Genomic DNA, 22,891 nt, shown 5'->3' with positions numbered 1-22,891 from the left:
ATGATTAATATGCTATTCATAGCATCACATTTTCAATGTCCATAAAAACAGCAGGAGAACGTGGAAAAAACAGCTTGGCTAAAAGGTGACTGTATGCTTTGCATCTTATTTCATGCTGCCCTCCCGCTAGGAACAGCCTTCTACTTCTTGGCCACAAAGAGTCCTTCCTCTCTTCCTTCAAACCACTCTTCCATCTACAAGGTCCACAGATCCTTTAACCACTGGGATTTGTACAGCCGTGCACTTTCAGGCAGGGTTCAGTCAAACAGAACTATATATACCCAGGGTTTTATACTACTGAGAGACCGCAGCCTGGAACACCCTGCTACCACCCTGCATTTGCTGATGCCCAAATGTCCAGTTTGTACATTTTGAGCCCAGCAGACCTCATCATCTGGGGCAGAAGATCTCTGAGCCCAGGAAGCTGGTACCACTCTGAGCGAGTGGGCTTTGATGCCGGCTGCTGGAGAGATTCTTGTCTGGAAGGCTTCATATATGCACTATCCAACCCTCTTGAAATAGAACATTTTGATGCTCTCTTTTCTTTGGATGAGAGAGAGCAGATCAAGCACTGAACTTGCAAAAGGCCTGTATGCAACTGATTTAGAGCTGAGGTCTCCACGAGCATCCAATGTATGCTAGAGCTTCTCTCTTGGGTGGACAGGATCACAATTTCTTTAGTTCTGAAAAACTGAGTTAGTTTTTGGGATACAGGCTGGGTCTTTATGAAAACCACCTTTTCATTGTGGAATGTGCTATAGTGCTCCTCCATGGGTGAAGCCCCAGGCTCTGACACTCTCTGTGTAGAGGTGATGTCCATCAGGAAGCCATCCTTGGTGGAGAGTAAATACAGGGATACCTTCCTGAGGGGTTCAAAGGGATGCAGAGTCAGTGCATTAAGAACCACATTGTGGTTCCATGGCAGCACTTGATTAATCTTAAAAGGATGAAGTAATGATGCAGCGCTGAGGAAACACCAGAAGGAGGGAGGTGCAGTGCTACCTGCCCCTTGACTTCTCCCAAGTCCCATTTTGAGTCCTCTTCAGCCCTCTCCCTCCCTTGGATGCTACTGAGGAGAGGCAGGAGGGAGCAGGGAAAAAGCTGCCTGGCCTGTGGTTGCAGCCACACACCATTGCCTGAGGTGGGGCTCACCCCATTGCTCAGGGGCCCCCTTTGTATCTTTTTGTCATGGTAGGGGGGACTGACACCTGCTTCAGGGTCCTGCTTTCCTGCGGGTTTAGGTCCAGGCTGGCTGCTCCTGGCTCAAGAGAGAAATTCCGCAAAAATCCCTGCCCTGATGGTTCTACTGAGATGTGCAGGGCTCTTCTGTCAGGCACTCCATGAGCAGAGTGGAGCAAACCGCACATGTTCAGGCTTTCCCCTTCTTCCCATTCTCCTCCATGCTGAACTCGAGTTTTACTGTCTAACAGTCGAGCAAAACACTGACTTTTGGAAATATATTTGCACACTGATATTATCATCATCTCCTCCATAGCAGGTAGGGAGTAAATGTCTACACTGCATACTAAGCCTGGGCTCTGACTCAGGTTTGAGTCCAAGCCCCGCTGCTGCCCACATGCAAACCAATCTGACTTAGGTCAGAAAACAGGACTGGTTCCTAGGGCCTCCTGGGGGGGGTGGGTCAGAGTCCAAGTTCCGCTGTGACTTCGGTCCAAGCCTGTCATTTTGCAGTGTGGATGCAGCTCAAGCCACATACCCAAGTCAGAAGGTCTGAATAGTGCAGTATGGATGTGATAGCATGGCTGTGAGACCCAGTTCCAGCAACTGTAAGCCCAGGCTTACAATGCAGTGTGGACACTGAAGCATGGGCTTGGAAACACTGTGTCAACAAGCCTACGTCTCCCAGGACCCAGCTCAGAGTGCAGTGTAGATATACCCAGAGTGAGAAAGCTTTATCAAATGGGGCCAGGCTTGCAGCACGCTGTAAAAGTAGTGAGACTCTAAATTAACCTGCTCGCCTCTGGAAGCTCATTTCACAGCCAGTCCTTCTCAACTGAGAGCACCTTCTAAGCATTTCTATCCATACTATCCATTGCCAAAATGAACTCTGGCTTTCAGGGCTTTTTTTCATGCAACCTGTGTCACCACCTTAAAGTGCTGATACACTGTGTTTTGATATAAAACCTGCACCGTCCCACTGAAGTTGGTAATCAGAAATGACCAGCGCCACCAACATTGCACTCAGTGTTAGCACTGTCTGGGCAGCGGAGTAGGGCTATTTGCCTTAGGAGGAGTCAACATTTCTCAACTGCTTTATTTTTCAAAGTTCCGCCTTGAAGAAGAAAGTTACCCGCTTTGTCAGCAGTGGTGGGAGATGTGACCTGCTGCGTGACAGTGGCCTGAGAGATGACAGAACTAGCTGGAAATGGTGTGATCCCATCTTGTGTCAGACTCCAGGGGGCTGTTGTTGGGATTTGGGTTCTCTCTGCGATAGCTTGGGTAGATTCCAGATTGTCTGAAGGAGGGTTATGAGAAGGCTTTAGAACCTATAAGGGGAACAGTAAGGGTAAAATTATTATGAATAAATCATTTTCCCTAGTCAGATATACATTATTTATAATGCATAAACTGAGCCCAGCGATGTGTGTCATTGGGATATCCTGAACACGAAGAAGAACATTACCAATGAAGGCCCACATTCTCCCATCATATCTTTAAGAAATTGCTTTCAACCTCAACAGGAGTTGAGGTTGAAAGCAATGCATGCAGACCAATGCAAGAATATGGCTATTAACATACAATTTGTCACACTCATTTGTGTCTAGTCTTAAATTAAGACTAAGCTTTTCAGGGCAGGGGGCCTGTCCACCTTTGTGGGTAATGATCCTTATCTACTGAAAAGTACCTGAACACTGACCTTCTAGGATGAAAAGCAGCGTTTTCTGTAACCATGTAACGTCCATTAATAATACTTAGCATTTATATGGTGCTTTACATATTCAAAGCACTACACAAATACTAATAAATCATCACAATGCACCTTGGACATAGGAAAGTATTACTATCCCCATTACACTCACTTATTTTATTGAACAGAGGCCAGGATTTGAAATAACTTGGCCACGGTCACACACTGACGCAGCGCCACAGCCTGGATTCAAACGCAAGGAATTTCTGAGTCCCGACCCTGTGCATACTCCCGTAGACCACATTGCCTTAGTGCACATTAGAATGCATGTTGCATGGGGAGCTGTTAAAGGACGATGCATTTTGAAGGCCAGAAAGCCAGAATACCATACAGACACATTGTAACCCAGATCCATGTCCACAAGTCTGAAAGTTTAAACTGGGATCCCTATACCCAACTACCAGAAGCTTTACTCCTTGCTGTCTGATAGATATCTGAGTGCCTTGCCTTGATCCAAGTAGCATTGCATTGCAATTACACTAGCCAGGAGGGCTGGGTTTTTTTAAAAGAGCACACTCTTTTCTTATACTGTCACATACAGTAGGGTGACCAGATGTCCCGATAAAATCGGGACTGTCCCGATATTTAGTTGTTTGTCCCGTGTCCTGAACGATGTACGGTCAGCACGCCATTTGTCCTGATATTTTGCTTCGGCGGCACTCCGGCTTTTTTTTTGCTTTGGGTGGCAAAAAACCTAGAGCCGGCCCTGGTGTGGGGGTGAGCCTGTGGCTGCCCCCCATGTGTCCCAATATTTTGGTCTTGTCATCTGGTCACCCTACATGACAGTAGTGGACAATGAAACACTGATTTCCTTAGGGACTACTATACTAATCTATTTTGATTTGAAAAGGACCTATAAAGCAGAACATTACGGTGCACACGTCACTACTTCTTCTGGGATCTTGAGGCATCCCTACCTCTTTCCCCAGTTTGTCAATGGCTTTTACAGGTGGTTGTCCAGCTGCTTTGCTTTCAGTGGACTCCAGTGGGAATGGTGTCATCTCAGCGAGAGATGGCATTTTCTCCTTGGCATGTTCAATAGGAACAGAGTTTGAATTGGACCCACTTTTAGTCATGAGATTTTCCAGTCTACTGCCTTCCCTGTGCTTTTTAGCCAAATCCTCATGGTTGTCTTCAGTATCAGCTAATGTAGGGTTGAAGCCATTTTCACTGGTCACCACCAGGCCCCAGTCTGTGTAATCAGTGCTCTCTTTCTGTTTGTGCTTGATGCTCAGCTGAAAGGGGTCCTTCTCCAAGTCCCTGTAGTCATCAGTGTATTCAGGTATCTCGTCAAGGCTGTGATCTTTGCTCAGCAAAGAAAGCTCCTTCAGATTACTCACTTCCTCAGAGGGCTCACTCTGTAGTCCCACAGAGTGAACCATATTTGGCAGCACCTGTCCATACCCTAGCAATGCACCTGGCCTCTGAGAAGGCCTAAGTACAAATGTAAGATAAGACTTCACTGTTTCAATTTTCTTAGGTTCACAATTTTCTTTATGCTGGCAGTTCACAATGTAGCAGCGCCGTTCAAACATCCAGGACAAGTCACAACCCGAAAGATCGCAGCAAGCCGCTGTGCATTCTGACATCGACATGGCATGGGGAACTCGCATGATTTTAGTGGTGTCTAAATTAGGAGATATCACTGCGTCTGCATACGTGGCTCCTTCCGTGCACTGCTCACAGAAATACCCTGAAACAACATACACTGACATTAGGCAGAGAACTACAATCACACAGCTTTAGAAGCTGCCATCTTGCCTTGGAGGGACTTTTCATTCAAGGGCAAAAATGTAAACAATATTAAGATTAAATATAAATCATTTTACCATGCACAAGTTTTGCCATTATTTTTCTTACAGGTTTGCTAATTCTTGAAGATATGTGTGTGCATTAAGAGTAATATTTTACACTCACATAGCATTTCTCATCCGATGGTCTCAAAGCTTCTTGCAAAGTATCTCTTATCCCATTTTACAAATACAGATGCTGAGGCAAAGAAGTTACATGACTTGCAGAACATCCTACAGCAAGCTAGTAGCGGGGCAGGGAACATAAGAACCCTGATGGCACAACATACATATTGTGACACTAGTAGACCAGGTGCCAGGTTTTGCCAAGGCTGTAGTCATCAGCTGAGCACTGACAAATTCAGAGCTGGAAACCAGACCAGCTCTCATGTATGTTAGTATTGTTCAAGACAAGTGTTAGACTTGTAAGATGTGTTCAGTGTTTAGGCAATAATTTTACTTGTAATGTCTGTATCTTATGCTGTAAGGTAGTATGTAACTTTTGCTTTATAACTGTAAAAATGCCTGCTCTGAACTTGTGAACCCAGGCAGGAGCAGTGGTTCACCCACCCATCAAGGAGGACTATCAAAACTAAAAGAAAAGGAGTACTTGTGGCACCTTAGAGACTAACCAATTTATTTGAGCATGAACTTTCGTGAGCTACAGTTCACTTCATCAGATGCATACCGTGGAAACTGCAGCAGACTTTATATATACACAGAGAATATGAAACAATACCTCCTCCCACCCCACTGTCCTGCTGGTAATAGCTTATCTAAAGTAATCTTCAGGTTAGGCCATTTCCAGCACAAATCCAGGTTTTCTCACCCTCCACCCCCCCACACAAATTCACTCTCCTGCTGGTGATAGCCCATCCAAAGTGACAACTCTTTACACAATGTGCATGATAATGAAGTTAGGCCATTTCCTGCACAAATCCAGGTTCTCTCACTCCCTCACCCCCCTCCAAAAACCCACCCCCATACACACACAAACTCACTCTCCTGCTGGTAATAGCTCATCCAAACTGACCACTCTCCAAGTTTAAATCCAAGTTAAACCAGAACATCTGGGGGGGGGGGGGGTAGGAAAAAACAAGAGGAAATAGGCTACCTTGCATAATGACTTAGCCACTCCCAGTCTCTATTTAAGCCTAAATTATTAGTATCCAATTTGCAAATGAATTCCAATTCAGCAGTTTCTCGCTGGAGTCTGGATTTGAAGTTTTTTTGTTTTAAGATAGCGACCTTCATGTCTGTGATTGCGTGACCAGAGAGATTGAAGTGTTCTCCGACTGGTTTATGAATGTTATAATTCTTGACATCTGATTTGTGTCCATTTATTCTTTTACGTAGAGACTGTCCAGTTTGACCAATGTACATGGCAGAGGGGCATTGCTGGCACATGATGGCATAAATCACATTGGTGGATGTGCAGGTGAACGAGCCTCTGATAGTGTGGCTGATGTTATTAGGCCCTGTGATGGTGTCCTCTGAATAGATATGTGGGCACAATTGGCAACGGGCTTTGTTGCAAGGATAAGTTCCTGGGTTAGTGGTTCTGTTGTGTGGTATGTGGTTGTTGGTGAGTATTTGCTTCAGGTTGCGGGGCTGTCTGTAAGCAAGGACTGGCCTGTCTCCCAAGATTTGTGAGAGTGTTGGGTCATCCTTTAGGATAGGTTGTAGATCCTTAATAATGCGTTGGAGGGGTTTTAGTTGGGGGCTGAAGGTGACGGCTAGTGGTGTTCTGTTATTTTCTTTGTTAGGCCTGTCCTGTAGTAGGTAACTTCTGGGAACTCTTCTGGCTCTACCAATCTGTTTCTTCACTTCCGCAGGTGGGTATTGTAGTTGTAAGAAAGCTTGACAGAGATCTTGTAGGTGTTTGTCTCTGTCTGAGGGGTTGGAGCAAATGCGGTTGTATCGCAGAGCTTGGCTGTAGACGATGGATCGTGTGGTGTGGTCAGGGTGAAAGCTGGAGGCATGCAGGTAGGAATAGCGGTCAGTAGGTTTCCGGTATAGGGTGGTGTTTATGTGACCATTGTTTATTAGCACTGTAGTGTCCAGGAAGTGGATCTCTTGTGTGGACTGGACCAGGCTGAGGTTGGTGGTGGGATGGAAATTGTTGAAATCATGGTGGATTACTTTAGATAAGCTATTACCAGCAGGACAGTGGGGTGGGAGGAGGTATTGTTTCATATTCTCTGTGTATATATAAAGTCTGCTGCAGTTTCCACGGTATGCATCTGATGAAGTGAGCTGTAGCTCACGAAAGCTCATGCTCAAATAAATTGGTTAGTCTCTAAGGTGCCACAAGTACTCCTTTTCTTTTTGCGAATACAGACTAACACGGCTGTTACTCTGAAACCTATCAAAACTAAGTGGGCCATTGTGAAATATCACAATACAAAGACTGGGTTAATGGCCCTCTCACACCTGGGCAGGTGCTACGTGCAAGGAAGTTCATCCCATTATCTTGAATTCTGGAAGAAGGAAATAAAGAGAGCTGACATGAAAATTCTTCATCTCTTTGCTGTTTGGCTCTCAAAGGACTGGAGTTAGGAAACAAAAGCAGGGATCCCCAGGGTCAACCTGGGTTAGCCCTGAAAGACATTCAGTGCTGACAGATTACTACAACTCCTCCTCCTGGGAGAATTCTGCACCAAAAATTTAAAAATTCTGCACATGATATTTTAGAATTCTGCATATTTTATATGCCAATATAATCATGCCAGTTTCAATTTTGGTAATTTATTTCCAAATACCTGTCAGCAAGTATGTCTGTAACAATACAGACGACCAAAAAAGATTCAGGAAATGTTTTTTTGACAAATAGATTCCTTACTAGGCATATTAATACAGAACTTTGAGTAAATAATTCATTTAAACTACAGTACAGAAACATATTTCAAGCACCCCTCAGAAGCAGTGCAGAAGCTTGGGGGAATCGGGGTAATGGAGGAACTAAGGGAGAGGGAAGTAATTGGTGGGCAGGAGCCTGGGAGTGATCCTGGAGGATTGTTGGGTGTGGGTAGGAGAACTATGGAACGGAGTGAGGGGGGGGGCAAGCGGGGGAGAAATTATTAGGGAGTCTGGGAGCCTCACCCATGTAGACCGTGGCTGACCCCTAGGCTTTCCCATTCAATCAGGCACATCTGCCCCCATCCACAATAGTCCCTGCACCCCCCTTCCCCTGTTCCCATGTGTCCATGAACCCCTACTCAGCTGCCTCTCCTTCCCCTTCCCGATGTGTCCCTGCAACCTCCCCCATCCCCATATGTCCCTGCACCCCAAACTGGTTTCTTCTGCTGGTGTCGAAAGAATATTTTCTTCCTTTGGACTAATTCATTCCAAATTGAGACCTGAAAAAGCAGATTATGAACAAACAGTAAAATGAAGGTGAAGACGACTGAGTGAGCTGTAGAAGCCAATATTTTAAGTTTCTCATGTTGACCTGGCTGACACAGTCAATTTAATTTTTGTTTTTTGCTTTTAAATATTTCATCTAACTATTTTAGTTAAAAACAATTTTAACAAAAACAAATCTGATTTTAAAAAACTTGAATGTTTAACTAAATTCAAAAATTCATATGCTTGTTTTGTTAAAATATTATATGTTTGCTGTTGAAGAAAAAAATCCAGAATACATAACGTTGTTTTAGTTAAATAAAACAATTTAAATGTCTGTCTGGTGATGTTCTTCTCCTAATACAGCCTGGCAAGAAAATCCTCCAAATATTAATGATTAACCTGTTGAATTGGAGATAGTTCACCTCCCAATGACTTCATAAATATCTGCTTCAATTACCTTTGGTAAATGAAATAACCAAACAATCATTCATTTTCTGATATAGCTGTAAAACTAATCTGAAAAGTTTTCAAAATATATCACTTTAAAAATGTATAGTGTGTACCTTCTAAAAACGAAACCTACATCTATCTCTGAGTTGTGAAGAATATGTATTAAGGTTATAACAACCAACAAACATGCACTTTTATGTAGAAATCCAGAATTCAAATTGAGTCTTCCTGACTAGTGATTTAAATCATCATTTAAATCAATTTCATTTAAATCTAATCCACCCTGGCCCAGTCCCTCATGAAAACATGTTGCAATTGGCAGAAACAGCCTGGAAAATTGCCCACAACTTTCTCTACACCTGATTCTGATACCCTTATTTATGATAAACAGCACCTTATCCCAGGAGCAGCCCCATTGACTTCACTGAGACTCCTTGTGGAGCAAGGTGCTGCTCAGTGGGAGTAAGGGGATCCCAAACTGGACCTGAACGAGTAAGGATAAGGTGCACTGCAGAGTATGGTATCCTTGGGCAGGCAGACTCTCTGCTCAACTGCTACTGTTCCCCCCCGCAGCATGACAGAGAGATGGTAAGGCAGGATTTTGCCCTGAGTTTGCAGTGCTCCCATTTTGAGAGGAGAAAAAAAAATCTTTTGACTTGCAAATGGACAACATTTAATAAGGCACTAATAGAGCATAAATGCCTCCCTGTTTAAGAGCAGGTTGAACAAACACCTGTCAGGGACAGTCTAGATAATACTTAGTCCTTCCTTGAGTGCAGGGGACTGGACTAGATGGCCTCTCGAGGTCCCTTCCAGTTCTTTGATTCTATATTTACAGCAGCACTTTTCTGACTACAGCTACAGTTTAATACAGGGCTGGGGTTTTGTTTGTGCCTGTATTTGTATTCCAGCTAGACCTCTATTCAAGGGAACATGAACGTAAAATAACAGCTCCTGTACAACAGTGTGCGATTCTTCAGCTTATCAGCACCCTCATTCTTCTCTCCCACACCAAGTATACTATAATTAGTTCCTCCACATTTCCATTCACCTCTGAGAATATCAGGGATGCTGTTGCAGAGGTCTATGAAAACACTTACCATAAATCAGTACTTTAAATGTGCTACCCAGCTTCTGACAGGGCAGCTGCAGGAGCTCATGGTTAAAGGAGAGGGCTGGGAGGTAGGAGACCAGTTTAACTGCTGTGTGATTTAGACATATTTATCCACATCGATAAAAGCATAATAAAACGGGAACTTGGAAAAACAACAAAATCTCTTGTAGGGTAACACAAAAGTGTGCCTCAGGTTCGTGTACAAGAATAAGTAAACAACCCTTCATTAAAAATAGGTAGAAAGCCCAGACTTTCAAAAACTACTGGTTACTTGGATGCTCAGCACTTTCTCTGAATCAGGTGCCTTGAAGGCTTCCCAAGCTGGGCACCCAAATATTCAGGCACTCAAAACAGTAACAACAATAATGACATCCAGCCCTTGTATAGCACTGGTCATCAGCATTTTACCCAGGAGGTCAGCATCACTTCCCTCACTTTACAGGTAGAGGTAACTGAGGCACAAAGAGGTGAGATGACTTACCTGACATCACACAGCAGATCAGTGGCAGAGCTGAAAACAGAGTCCAGGTCTTCTAAGTTCCAGGCCATTGATTTAGCCACTAGGCCCTACTGCCTCTCCCATCTCTAGATACTTTTGAAAACTGCGGCCTATACTTTTTATAAGTGAATTTCATGCTGATGCAACGTGGTAGATCAACATTCCCACAGACTGTAGTCCTCCATTTACCCACAGAGTAGGTACAGCATGGATCAGTTTTACCGGCCAAACTATAGTTCAATCTCCATGCCCTAGCCAGCCCTGGGCCTCTTGGAGGGAAGCGGTTGTTTCAGATCAGTGATTCTCAACCTTTTTTATACTGTGTCTCTATGTCACAAAAGCAGGAGTTTCAGGACCCCTTCTCATCCATTCATTCAGAAAGGAAGAGTAGCAACAACCCTCCTGGACCTGTTCACAGCCCCCAGGTTGAACACTTATGTTTTAGATCTTTTACAATTTCCCCTGCATAAGCAGGCATTCACCCTGTTATGTCTAAGCATTACAGCATAGGTAGGTAACTTAGTCTTCAGATGTGCCGAGTACCCATAGCTCCCCTGGATGTCAAATCTGGCCAACAAAACAAAAAAAACAGTGTCAAATCTGACCATGTGAAAGTCAGCTCAGGAAGTTCAGTGGTGCCCAGCATTGAGCAACACACATCACCGAGGGAAGCTCTACACTTAAAAAGATGCAACAGTTCAGCTGTGCCACTGTAGCTCTACAGTGAAGATGTTTCCCCCATCAGCAGTGTTAACCCACCTTCATGAGAGACGGTAGCTATATCGATGGGAGAAGCCCCCTGGTCGACACAGCACTGTCCATGCTAGGGGTTAGGTCAGTATAATTGCGTTGCTCATGGGTGTGAATTTTGCTCATGGGTGTTTTGCGTTGCTCATGGGTGTGAGCGGCACAGTTATACCCATGTACGTTTATAGTGTAGACCTGGCCTGAGTGCTTTGGAAAGTCAGCTGCTGCCCTTCCATATGGATGCACAGTAGCAGATTTTTCAGGAGATGCAGTGATATGCATTACTCCTGACAAGGAACAATTGAGCCCACTGGGCCTAAGCCAAAGCCCCATGAAGTCAATGGAAGCTTTGCCACCGGCTTCACTAGGAGCACCAACTGGCCCATTGTAGAGTCTGAAGCAATAACTGGGCACAATTGGATGATGCAAGGATGAAATTTCAGCCTCAACACTACATTTCTTTGTTGGTTGGTTTCAGCTGGGATATGAAAGCCCAGCTTTCAAAGGGGACTCAGTTGGATCTCCAGTTTTCCTATCTGCACTCCACAGTGGTCCCAAGTGAGAGAATTTTGATGTCTATCTGATTTGTGAGAAACTTGCTGGAAAATTCATTACTTAGATGGTCACGTTTTAACACTTGTGCCTGCAAAACTGACCCCAATTGACTGCAGGCATAAAATTAAAGTAGTTTTTAAAAACTGTGCCTACAGTCAATTGTGGTCAGAAAGTAACATGCCATTCCACTCAGAAAAGCGACTGTGCAAAAATAGCATCATGCAGTTCCACATTTATAATGCCTGAATGACTTGCAGATCATGTGTGCTCAGTTTACAGTTAAAAAGATGGTTTTCCTAATTGCCAGCGCTGCAAAGTCATGCTGGGAGCATTCTGGCTCATGCAGCATCACCAGCAGTAAAGGTTCTGTAGGCCAAATACACCTACATCTGTGCTACCTTATACCTGCAGCAGGCTTGCACAGGCATAACTGAGGGCATAATTTGGAGATCATGGAGTTGCACAAGTGGCCCTGTCACCGATGTTAGTAATTCTGTTGATAATGCGTAAACCAGTAAAGAATAATCTCACACTCCCAGATCTGTTTTGGGCTAACTTTAGGAAAAATTAATAAAGACAATTTCCCCCCTCCCCCACTAAAGTCTGCGGACATAGCTCTTCATACATATGCAGGGAGCACAACTGCTGAGTAAGAAGGCACCATTTTTACAGTCACTTTGTAAAGTAAAGTTTTTCCTTATAAGGACAGGTTTCAGAGTAACAGCCGTGTTAGTCTGTATTCACAAAAAGAAAAGGAGTACTTGTGGCACCTTAGAGACTAACCAATTTATTTGAGCATAAGCTTTCGTGAGCTACAGCTGTAACTAACTGAAGCTTCCTATTCTCTCACTGTCAGCTTCATAGGCCAACTGATGCATGAATGGCATGGAGATTGTGGTAATTTACTAGGCACCAAATTGTGTTTGGCCTGGTGATCACACAGTAATACATTGCAGGTTATCAGGGTTGTTTAGAGGGCAGATGGAAGCCCTGCATGATTATGATGCCAGTGCACATGGACTGGTTTGGTCATAGGATCTAACAGTAAGCTGTGCAGCAGGAGGGTTTTCTGTGTTCTAAGTGAGAAATATCAGATGGAATTAATCCAGCCATTAAGGACTGCAATGGGGAACCACTGATAAGGAAGAGTGGGTCAGTTTTAACCCCTGTCCCTTTAAGAAACTGATTAGTTGTCAAGCTGATGCTCTGAGATTCCCCCCATCCCACTTACTCCCTCTCCAGCATTCTTGGCCCTGGCCTCACCATAGCCAGTCAGAATTGGCTGTGGCAGAGGAGATTTTAGGGGAACAATTTAAAGCAGTCCCATCTCCTGGAGACTGAGCATACACACACAGCGCTCCTGGCTCCTGCCATTGTGGGAAACATGGGACAGACTCAAAGCCCAAGCTTGGCCACGCTGCCACTACTCAGCCAGGCTAGACCTAGATTTTAAAGCTGTAGGCAGGAATCCTGCTAATGCCCAAGAAAAACAAGCTGAAACTGCAAACATATATTTCTAGCTGAGGGGCTGTTTCTAGCCATAGCTAGTTCTCAATCCCTAGGCTTGCTGGAGACACAAGTTCAAATCCTCAAAGGAGTGACTCAGCTCTTCATCCTTCCAAGGTAGATAAACTGAATTCCGTGTAGTTTACTACATAAGCATCTTTTGATACAGACCTTAACCAAGGTCACATGGGCACAATCTACATGAATATGGAAGATCCAGTGTTAGTTTTCATAAGGGCAGGGTAGGATGGGGTCTGCCCCAGTATCCTGGCCCAAAATCTCCTGTCCCCACACCACTGTGCTCTGGGCTGGCTTCCACATCCAGAGGTGGCTGCATTTCAGTGGTGTTATGTGTACGTTTATTTTGGTCAGAGCTTTGGGAGCTTTTGAGAGAAAAGATGCAACAGAAGTGCAAAATATTATATTTTATTATCCTTCTTCAGCATTATAAAGGGCTGAGATACTTTTGATGAGATTCTAGAAAAAAAAAAAAAAAAGAAATAGTTGTCTCCCAAGATGAGAACTCTAATTCTAACTTTCAAGCCAGAGCCAATTTTCACAGCTGAGTTATAAGCCTCTGAAGAATAGGATTTATAACATAAATGCTGACAAAGGCTTAACTCCATCAGCTTTAGCAGGGACCTATAAAAATCACTATCCTCAAAACCAGAGAAGCCAGATTAGCCAGAAGTTCATCAAAATCTGAAGTGTCACTGCATCAGTTTCTGAGGGGATGGCGTACACCTCTGTACATAAGGAATACGATTTCATTCTCTCTCCACAGGCTGCTTCCATGTTATTTAGAGCCTCTCCCTCCCTGAAATCCTGTAAGCTTTTACACAGAGATACTTCAGGGAAAGCAGAAGGCCTGTTTCTTGCTTCAGAGACCATTCTAATTGCAGATTAAACACTGGGGGAGGGGGGAAGAGCAAATAGGGAAAAATGCTAAATTACATAAAAGCAAATCCTTGACACGGGGACAAAACCAAGAGTATTGCAATTAGATTTACAAACAATGGGCTGCAAAGCTTTTACAGTAATTAGAGCAGCAGTCTGCAGGATGTTTACAATTCTGTTATAGGGCCCAGGATCAGCTGCTGAGCCTCTCTAATTGGTTCACTGATCCTGATGGTTCACTTGATGGTTCATCTTCATTTCACGGGCTGCCAGGATCCCTGTTTGTTGCTGATAAATCAAGAAGTACTGGTGGATAGAGCAGATGGATTCAATTTCTCCCCAGTACTCTCTTGAGCACTTGGTGGGAATCTTTCCCTGCGGCTGTACTTATGTTCTGGGAAGGAAGAGGCTACTTACCTGCCTCATCCCCAGTATCCCTATGTAATACTGGGCAGGATTTTGGGAGACACAGATCCAGTTCTCTGCTCTGCTACTGATTTTTTGTATGAACCTGGGTAAATCACTCACTCTCTCTTTGCTTTGGTTTTTCAGCTCTAAAACTGGGGATAAGGGTACTTCCCTAACTCACAGAGTGTTGTGAAGGTAAATACATTACAGACTCTGAGATGCTCAGAGAACAGGGGCCACATAAATACCTTAAATAGATATAATCTCCTTTTTTTTTTTCAATTGTCAGTAATTCATTCAATTTGAAATGTACTTAAAATATGTCCATATGGTAAGTGCTGTACAAAGCCCATAGACATAGATAGTCCCTCCCTGCAATCCTATAGCCTAAAAAGACTGACGCAGCAGAGACAGGACTCACCATGAAATCCAGAGGAAGAAAGACCTTCACGTTCAGTTCTGGTCTGAAAAGTGACTGGCATTGTGCTGTTCACCTTTTATTATCTCTTGATAAGTTTAATATCAAACAACTAAAAAGTTGGTCTTTCCAAGCCCTGCACGTACAATCTAGACCAGAGGTGGGCAAACTACGGCCTGCAGGTCACATCCGGCCCGTGGGACCGTCCTGCCCGGCCCTTGAGCTCCCAGCCAGGGAGGCTAGTCCCCAGCCCCTCCCCTGCTGCCTCAGCTCGCTGTGCCACCAGCGCTCTGGGCGGCGGGGCTGCGAGGTCCTGCTGGGCACCGCGGCTGCGAGAACCGCCAGCCTGCCCTGGTGCTCTAGACTGTGCAGCAGTGCAGCAGGCTCCGGCTGGGCGGCGCAGCTGCCAGTTCTGGTGCTCTGAGCGGCATGGTAAGGGGGCAGGGAGGTTGGATAAGGGGCAGGGGGTCCTGGGGGGCAGTCAAGGGCCAGGGAGCAGTTGGATAGGTGTGGGAGTCCCGGAGGGCCTGTCAGGGGGTGGGCATGTGGATAGGGGTCGGGGCAGTCAGGGGACAGGGGGGTTGGATAGGCGGTGGGGTCCTGGGGGGGTGGTTAGGAGCAAGGGTCCCGGGAGGGGGTGGTCAGGGGACAAGGAGCGGGGGTGGGGGGGTTGGATGGGTCCGGAGTTCTGAGGGGGCAGTTAGGGGGCAGGAAGTGCGAGGGAGTGGATAGGGGGTGGGGGCTGTAGTAAGAGAAGGCCCTGAAATATAAATTCTTGTATCAGAGGCCCAGTCTGAGACCTGAAGCCTGAACCAAAGTACTTCCAGGCAACGATAAGCAAAGCTGGGCTGTGAGCCAGAGGCAGGTCCCACTCACAGAAGTTTGCAAGAAAAGATTGTTAGAGGCACGTGCACATGCACATAAGTGCTAATGAGAGGAACTTGTGCCAAAATGGCGGCAAGACACTCCATAGACATAACAAGGAACAGGCAGGTGCATCTTAAAGACAGGGTCAAAAGGACAACATGGTGGATAGATTTGTTTGAACTATGATGAGTAATCTGTCCTGCAATGGTATAAAAGTAGGTCCCGGAGCGCATATCTTTGTCCAGCCTAGGGGGCAGTGGAGTGTCCTGCCACTGACTGAGCTGTTTCCATTGCCAGGGAGCACAAATTCGTAGTATGCCCTGTAGAGTCTATAGGGAACTGTTACTGTGCTTCGTTTGACAATAAACCTGGCTCGGGTTCCTTCGTACCTTACTAGAGTCTGTGGTTTTTGGGGGTTCTCTCGGGGTCTGCTGTGTTAGCTATCTGCGCAGAGCTGGGGCAGCACATAGAGGGAACACACACACAACCGACTGTTATCATCATCAAACAAGAGCGGAGCACCACACCGGTAGCTATCGACAACAGGGGCCAGGCTGTTTGGGGAGTCACAGCCTTCCCTACCCGGCCCTCCATACAGTTTCGGAACCCCGATGTGGGCCTCAGGCCAAAAAGTTTGCCCACCCCTGATCTAGACCCTGAAAGTCAAACTGGGTTCTTTCCTCTTTAGGTATCACCAAACTCTTAATTGTTGCTTTCAGGTCAAATTATACTGTCTGTTGTACTTGACAATCCCACTATTATTAAATTATGCCCTCAGTGACACTTGTGAAACCTCACTGCAATCAGTAGGCCTGCACAGCTGTACCTGATTGGAACTCAGTAAACAATTCTGTTGATGATCTCAAGAAGGAATAGACTCTAGGCCCCTCTCAATAAGCTATGTGGACTCCACAATGCTAACAGCTATAAAAATATACTTTACTCACTAGAGTCAGCAGCTATGACTTTCCTCTGCAACACATCTCCTTTCTTCGTGTGTGCAAAGTGCCATACTTACAAAATAATTGATCAGAAGAGAATGACATTTGTTTACGGTGTTGCCAACTCTCAGGATTTTATTGTGACTCTCGGCATATTTGGAGTTTTTCTTAAAGCCCCAGCTCCTGGAATCATGTGTTTCATGAAAATCCTGGCTTTCATTTAAAAAAAAAAGTTTCCAGCCCCTGCGGTTGTGAAGAAAAGTTTTAAAAAGATGAACCCTAAAGCATCAAAAATCAGAAAGCAAATCGAAAGAAACCAGATTTTTAGTCTTATGATTTTTAGTCTCACTGTGATATTTTGACTCCTGATTTTTGAGCACATAAGGTTGGCAATAGTGTGCTGAGAACTCACAGCTTGCAGGAATCTCAGGAGAAGTGTGTTATTAAACACAGAAATGGGAATGGCGTCTTTGTAAATGGCACTGGGAGGTTGCTTTATGCATGCAGGGCTGCATTGCCCAGAGCAAGGAGATGGGAGTTCTACACCACCTGTAATTGTGACTGCACACTAAACTATCTTTGTGATTTTGTTATAAAGGCTAATCTCAGAACAAAGTAGCACAGTGTGAAAATGCAGTAGCTGAATATTGCGAGTCGGGCATGATGACACCTCTGAGCTTTATTACACCAGTAGAAATGAATTACAATAAAATGAGTTTATAAGATCACTGTGATGCTAGGTTGGAGCATGTCTCTGCAAGTGTGCCATACTGAATTTAATCCAATCTATAGCACTGTCAACTAAACAGTTGTGTTTATGATGGTAACCAATGCATGCTGTCTCCACTTTAGTTCAGCTGGAATGGCATTTTATAGTTATATGAGATATAAATAAATATAAAATCAATTTTGGAATGCATTAGCACAACCACTCTTGATAGTTAGAATGGCCAGAATAATTTAGACCTCATTCAACACAAAATAATTTGATCAATTAATGGATTTATATCAGTGGCAATAGACTACATTATAAGAGACTCATACATACATTAAAGCCTTGTCTACACAAGTCAGCTTTCATCAACAAAACAGTGGAGGTGCACACACTGAAATGCTCCTCCCACCGATGTAACTCTCCTTTATGCTCACATAATAAAACCACTTTGACAAGAGGCGTAAGGCTTATGTCGGTTTAGTTAGGGCGATGCAGTGTCTCTGTAGACACTGCATTCCTTACATTGGTGGTTGGCAATCAATCTTGTCTATTTCATGGCTCCTGGCAAGAAAGCTGGCTCCTGGCTCCCCAGCCAGGCCTCCGCTCCTGGCTTGGGCTCCCCCCTGGGAGACCTGCTGCACACCAGGATCCTGGCTTCCCGCTGAAAGCATGGCAGCCAACCGGACTCCGGGTGCAGATCATTCCCCTGGAGGCAAGATCAAAGCTCGGATGGGAGTGGGGAGGCGGGGGGACGCAGCTGGGCTCCCGGTGGGGAGCTGCACGGAGCAGAGAGCCCTGGCCCTCAGTGCCCCACACTGCCCCTCTTCAGTCGGTAGAGGTGCCTCTGGTGAGCACTACTGACCAGAGGAGGGTACTGTGAACATCAGCCATCGCAGTAATTAATGCCGTGGCTGTAAGTCGACCTAACACAGGTCAATTTAAGATTGTAGTGTAGACATAGCCTTAGTGAGACACAAGGAGAAATTATAAGTTGCAACCAGAGTTTCATGAAGTCAGTTGACCCAAGCATGGGAGGTGCTGAGTGCTAAGGCATGATACATAGCAGTGATAGTAAGACACCAATATTCATTGACACACCTGGCTCAAAGCTCATCACATGAGTCAGTGTTACATAAGGTCAACAGCAGGGGTCAGTACCCACCGACCTCAGTGTCTGCTGTTATATGTTCTCTTTACAAAAACCAAAAATGCTCTCAGCAAACAACAGCCACCCCAAACTAATTCAGCCAACTAATAAAAACACAAATAGAACCATCTCAGCATACAGGTCAAGGTAGCTCAGCTTAAAGCCTTTGACAAAGGAGAGGACTGTTCTGCCTCTTTTTTAGCACCTTCCAATTACAACTATTCTCTCTCAAGCACACTGCATCAAGCCCTTACCATGCAAAGCGAGCTAGTGAAAGAGTCAGCTCAAATAGCAAACAACTTGACTAAAAAAAATAGCCCTGGAAGACCGAACAAATCCATGCTTAGGACTGTTAGGAAAATGCAACACACTTCACAATTCTTTAGAAGGATCAGTAGTTCAGAGAATCAGAGACAGAAAAGCTAAAATCTTTAGCACAAACATCTAACAAGCTTCTTGAGCCACAGATAATGTTACTGTCATGCACCGGAGTGAGCATACATTGACTTATTAAAATGAGCATCTTCTGGAAGACGCTGAACACGCTCCAATTCAATTGGGGTGTACAGCACCTTACAGAACCACACCCTTGCTGAACTGTTTTGGCAGGACACTGAAAGGGATAATGCCCCTGAGTTTTCTGCCAAAGTAAATGGAAGTGTGCAGGGGAGGGAAGGGACACAATCAACATAAAAGGCTATATGATAACATTCGTTAACCCATAATTTACTGTTCGGAACAATTACCTCTGGGACAGAGAGAAGCTTGTAATATATACCCTATGACAGTGCTTCTCAAACTTTTTTTTTCGCAGACCACTCTAAAATTGCTGAGGGTCTCGGCAGACCACTTAATGATCTTTCCAAATGTTGTTGTTTGTACCGTTAGCTAACTATTGTGAAGCGTTTTGGATAAAAGAAAATCTGAATAATAAACAACTTTTTTTGGTTCTACAAATGAAAGCATACAACTCTTATTTTAATATCAGTAGTCTTACCTTTCTAATGCGATGGATGTGCCCTCTCTCCCCTGCCACGGCAGCCCTCGAGCTAGGGATGGGAAGGAGGGGGGGTCTCTCCCTCTTTCCCCCACTGCAGTAGCCACCGAGCTGGGGCTGGGAAGGAGGGCCATCTCTTTCCAGCAGCCGCAGCCCTGGAGCTGGGGAAAGCTGCCTCTTTCTCTGGCCACCACAGCCCTGCACATCCCAAATTCTCCCCACCCCCTCTTTCACCCTACTGCCCCCTCCCATCTACCCCCTATTCCCCTCAAGGCCACCACCTCACCTTACATGTGCGTCTTCTCCTGGGTCCAGGCACTTAATTAGTGGAGCCACATCTCCACGGCTCTACTAATTAGGTGGATGGCCCTTTATTCTCTTGTGTGTGGCCACCCAGGTGCACACCTTAGAGGGAACTATCCACGGACCACCTGAATGGAGCTCACAGACCACACTTTGAGAACCTCTGCCCTACGATGTAAGAGATGGGTAACAGGTTTGCTTTGGAAAAATAATTGAGACATGGTTACAAGACATAATCAATGAACAAGTCTTTTCAGATGTCATGAAGGACTTTTTAGTCTAGTAATAAGTAACTAGAACCATTATTATACACTCCTATAATTTGGTAACACTCTTAATGAGTCAAATTCATTATTCCTTACACACAAAGAGCTCCCACTGAAATTTTCTTCACCAGAGAATACCAGTGTTGGCCACATATCAGGACCTCAAATACTGCTTAAATAGGATTGACTACACGAGTAGACACATGCATCCACTGTTTACTATACAAAAACAGGCCCATCTTCCCCTCAGTGGAGATACAGTATGACAGTGTCACACTGTTCTAGAGGATGGTTCTATAACTATCACCAAAATATGCTGGACTTAATGCCTTCTCATTCCCAAATTCAGCGGTTTTATTAAAACTAGGCATACGAGCAAGAATCTCCCTTATTAAACAGCTAATCCTGCTTGTATCTCAAGAGACTTGCTGGAGTCCAAATAATTTCTCTATTCATTTATTGAATTCCAATAATGTAGATTCTGCCAGTATCTCCACAGCCACAATTCCAAAAACTGTTAGCCCTCTGGCAAAATAAAGACCTTATATGAGTATTTCACCTTTGTTCTGTAGTGTCTGTGCTAACACTGCCAACGTTTGAGATAAAATGACGGATGATAACGTGGTAGTACTGAGAATCTATACTACTTTTCATTTGTTTGCTTATAGCTAAAAAAAAAAGTCACCAGTGGTGGCTGGGGGTGGGGGAGAATTGGTAGCATTTCCCTAAACTGTGTCTTTGCAAAAAGAAATTCTACTTACCTGAAAAAAAATGCATTTTTATTTTCCATGCACTAGTGCAGAGATGGGCAAACTACGGCCCGCGGGCCACATCCTGCCCATGGGACCGTCCTGCCTGGTCCCTGAGCTTCCGGCAGAGGAGGCTAGCCCCCGGCTCCTTCCCCACTGTCCCCCTCCCCCACAGCTACGCTGCTGCGTGGGCAGCATGGCTTGCGCCTGCCAACCTCCCAGGCTTTCCAATAAGCCTGTCCTGCCGCTCTGAGCGGCATGGTAAGGGGGTGGGGGGTTGGATAAGGGGCAGGAGATCCCGGGAGGTAGTCAGGAGGTGGTTGGATGGGACAGAGGTTGGGGGGGGGGCATGTGGTCAGGAGACAGGCAGCGGGGTGGGGGGGGGGTTGGATAGGGGATGAGGTCCTGGGGGTGGGGAGCAGTTAGGGATGGGGGTCCCAGGAGGGGGCGGTCGGGGACAAGGAGTGGGAGGGGGTTGGATGGGTCGGGGGGCCTGTCAGGGAGTGGGAGTGTGGATAGGGGCCGGGGCAGTCGGGGGGACAGGGGGGTTGGATAGGGGGTGGGGTTCCGGGGGTGGGGCAGTTAGGGGCAGGGGGTCCTGGGAGGGGGCCGTCAGGGGACAAGGAGCGGGGGGGGTTAGATGGGTCAGGGGTTGGGAGGGGGCAGTCGGGGACGGGAAGTGGGAGAGGGCGGATAGGGGGCAGGGGCCAGGCTGTTTGCGGAGGCACAGTCTTCTCTACCTGGCCCTCCATACTGTTTCACAACCCCGATGTAGCCCTTGGGCCAAAACAGTTGCCCACCCCCGCACTAGTGGCTTGATCAAGCCTCAGCTCTGAGGCCTGGAAGCATTCATCCTTCAAAACATTGTGCCTTTCATAGGCACCTGTGAGACCTGCTCCATTTAAACAACAGATGTAGTCAGTGCTTTTCCTCTACCACCGTACTGCTGGTGCATATGGCCCTGCCCCTCCCTAGATATGCCTCTTATAGTGCTCCGTTCCCTTTGCACTCCCAGCACCTGTACCTAATCATGGCTGATCCAGAATAGATAGGGAAGGGTTTCTTGGAACCTTTCCTCCACCCTCACTTGCACCCTATCTGTAGTGGCCAGAAATCAGTTCTGAACAGCAGAAAGGGGACTTTATACAGAGGCTATCAGATATAGAGTTATGTACAAGAACTCTTCTTAGTGAGGAACAGTAACAGTCTCCTATCCTCAGCCTATTCTTATTACAAAAATCGGTAATGTTTGCTTCATTCGCTGTGCACGTTTCAGACATTAACACAAGAAGTAAACTCCTACCTGTTATTGCCCACAGCAACAAGAACAGAGTGCTGAGCCCAAATGCCATTCTACACCGGGCAGGCAGTGACAACCAGGCTTCTGGCCAGCTGTTTGGAGATGATATATGACCTTAGTGTAGGTTTCCTCTAATACTGTTTAGTACCTAGCAGGAGCCTTGAAGGGCTGTAATAGACAGCAGAGGAAGAAATAGGTCAGACGTTAGCATTTTAGACTGTCACAGCACAAGCAGAGAGGATAAATGTAGGCTTGACAATTACTTCCCCAGCGTCTGTGTGATGGATGAAACAGGAGATTGGGCAAAATGAAGATAAAGAACAAATTACTTACCTGTAACTCTTGTGCTTTGAAGGTATAGAAATAGCCTACACTCTTGGGTTCCTGTATCTACAAAGCACCAGTAACCCCTCTATGCACTTATTGAACAAAGGGAGTTTATTTCTGCTCAAGTGGAAAGTGAAATGCAACCTTCACTGTGGAGCCATAAAAAACACCTTCAATATTAAAATTCCAGGCTTCAAAGATAAGTCTGTTAATTTATGGGACTTCTTGTGTGAGTAAGGCAAACAAAAAAAAATCCTCTTTGGGATTTTCAGGAAGAAAACATTTCTTCTCAGGACAGTCAAAGTTCCTCCAGGAATCCTAAGCAACTAACATATGGGTTTAATGGGGAAGAACTAATTCCAACATCCGATTTGAGAAGGAAAAACAAGTTTTATTTAGCTACAATCTACTATGCATACAAAGGATACGGAGGCTTACCTCCTGAGGGAAGGGAGCTGAACCTTTCGCTTGAGTATAGCCCTTTCAGTACAGAGAATCACAGCTAGTTTCCTTTGATAGTCAGTGAGTGACTGGAGTTTGTTTCCCTTACAAGTCAGTCACTGAGCTGGTTACTGATTTGCCCCTTAAAACTTGGCCTTTTATATGGCAAGTGACTGG

General features: G+C 45.3%; 1 protein-coding gene across 1 annotated transcript in view; it reads right to left on the bottom strand.

Annotated features, from left to right (window-relative positions):
* KIAA0319 (KIAA0319 ortholog) overlaps nucleotides 1-22,891 on the bottom strand; it is a 71,711-nt gene that overhangs the window by 42,224 nt on the left and 6,596 nt on the right. The window contains exons 2-4 of the mRNA XM_077810564.1: nucleotides 21,950-22,114; nucleotides 3,847-4,622; nucleotides 2,312-2,507 (exon numbers count right to left, since the gene is read on the bottom strand). Of these exons, the coding sequence (XP_077666690.1) occupies nucleotides 2,312-2,507; nucleotides 3,847-4,622; nucleotides 21,950-21,998 (1,021 nt within the window). The 5' untranslated portion in view covers nucleotides 21,999-22,114. The remainder of the gene's footprint in view (nucleotides 1-2,311; nucleotides 2,508-3,846; nucleotides 4,623-21,949; nucleotides 22,115-22,891) is intronic.

The sequence above is a fragment of the Eretmochelys imbricata genome, chromosome 2 (genome assembly GCF_965152235.1).
Source record: "Eretmochelys imbricata isolate rEreImb1 chromosome 2, rEreImb1.hap1, whole genome shotgun sequence".
In the NCBI taxonomy this organism is placed as follows: Eukaryota; Metazoa; Chordata; order Testudines; family Cheloniidae; genus Eretmochelys; species Eretmochelys imbricata.
The sequence above is the reverse complement of the archived record's forward strand: the minus strand, read 5'-3'. Positions and strand labels throughout refer to the sequence as shown.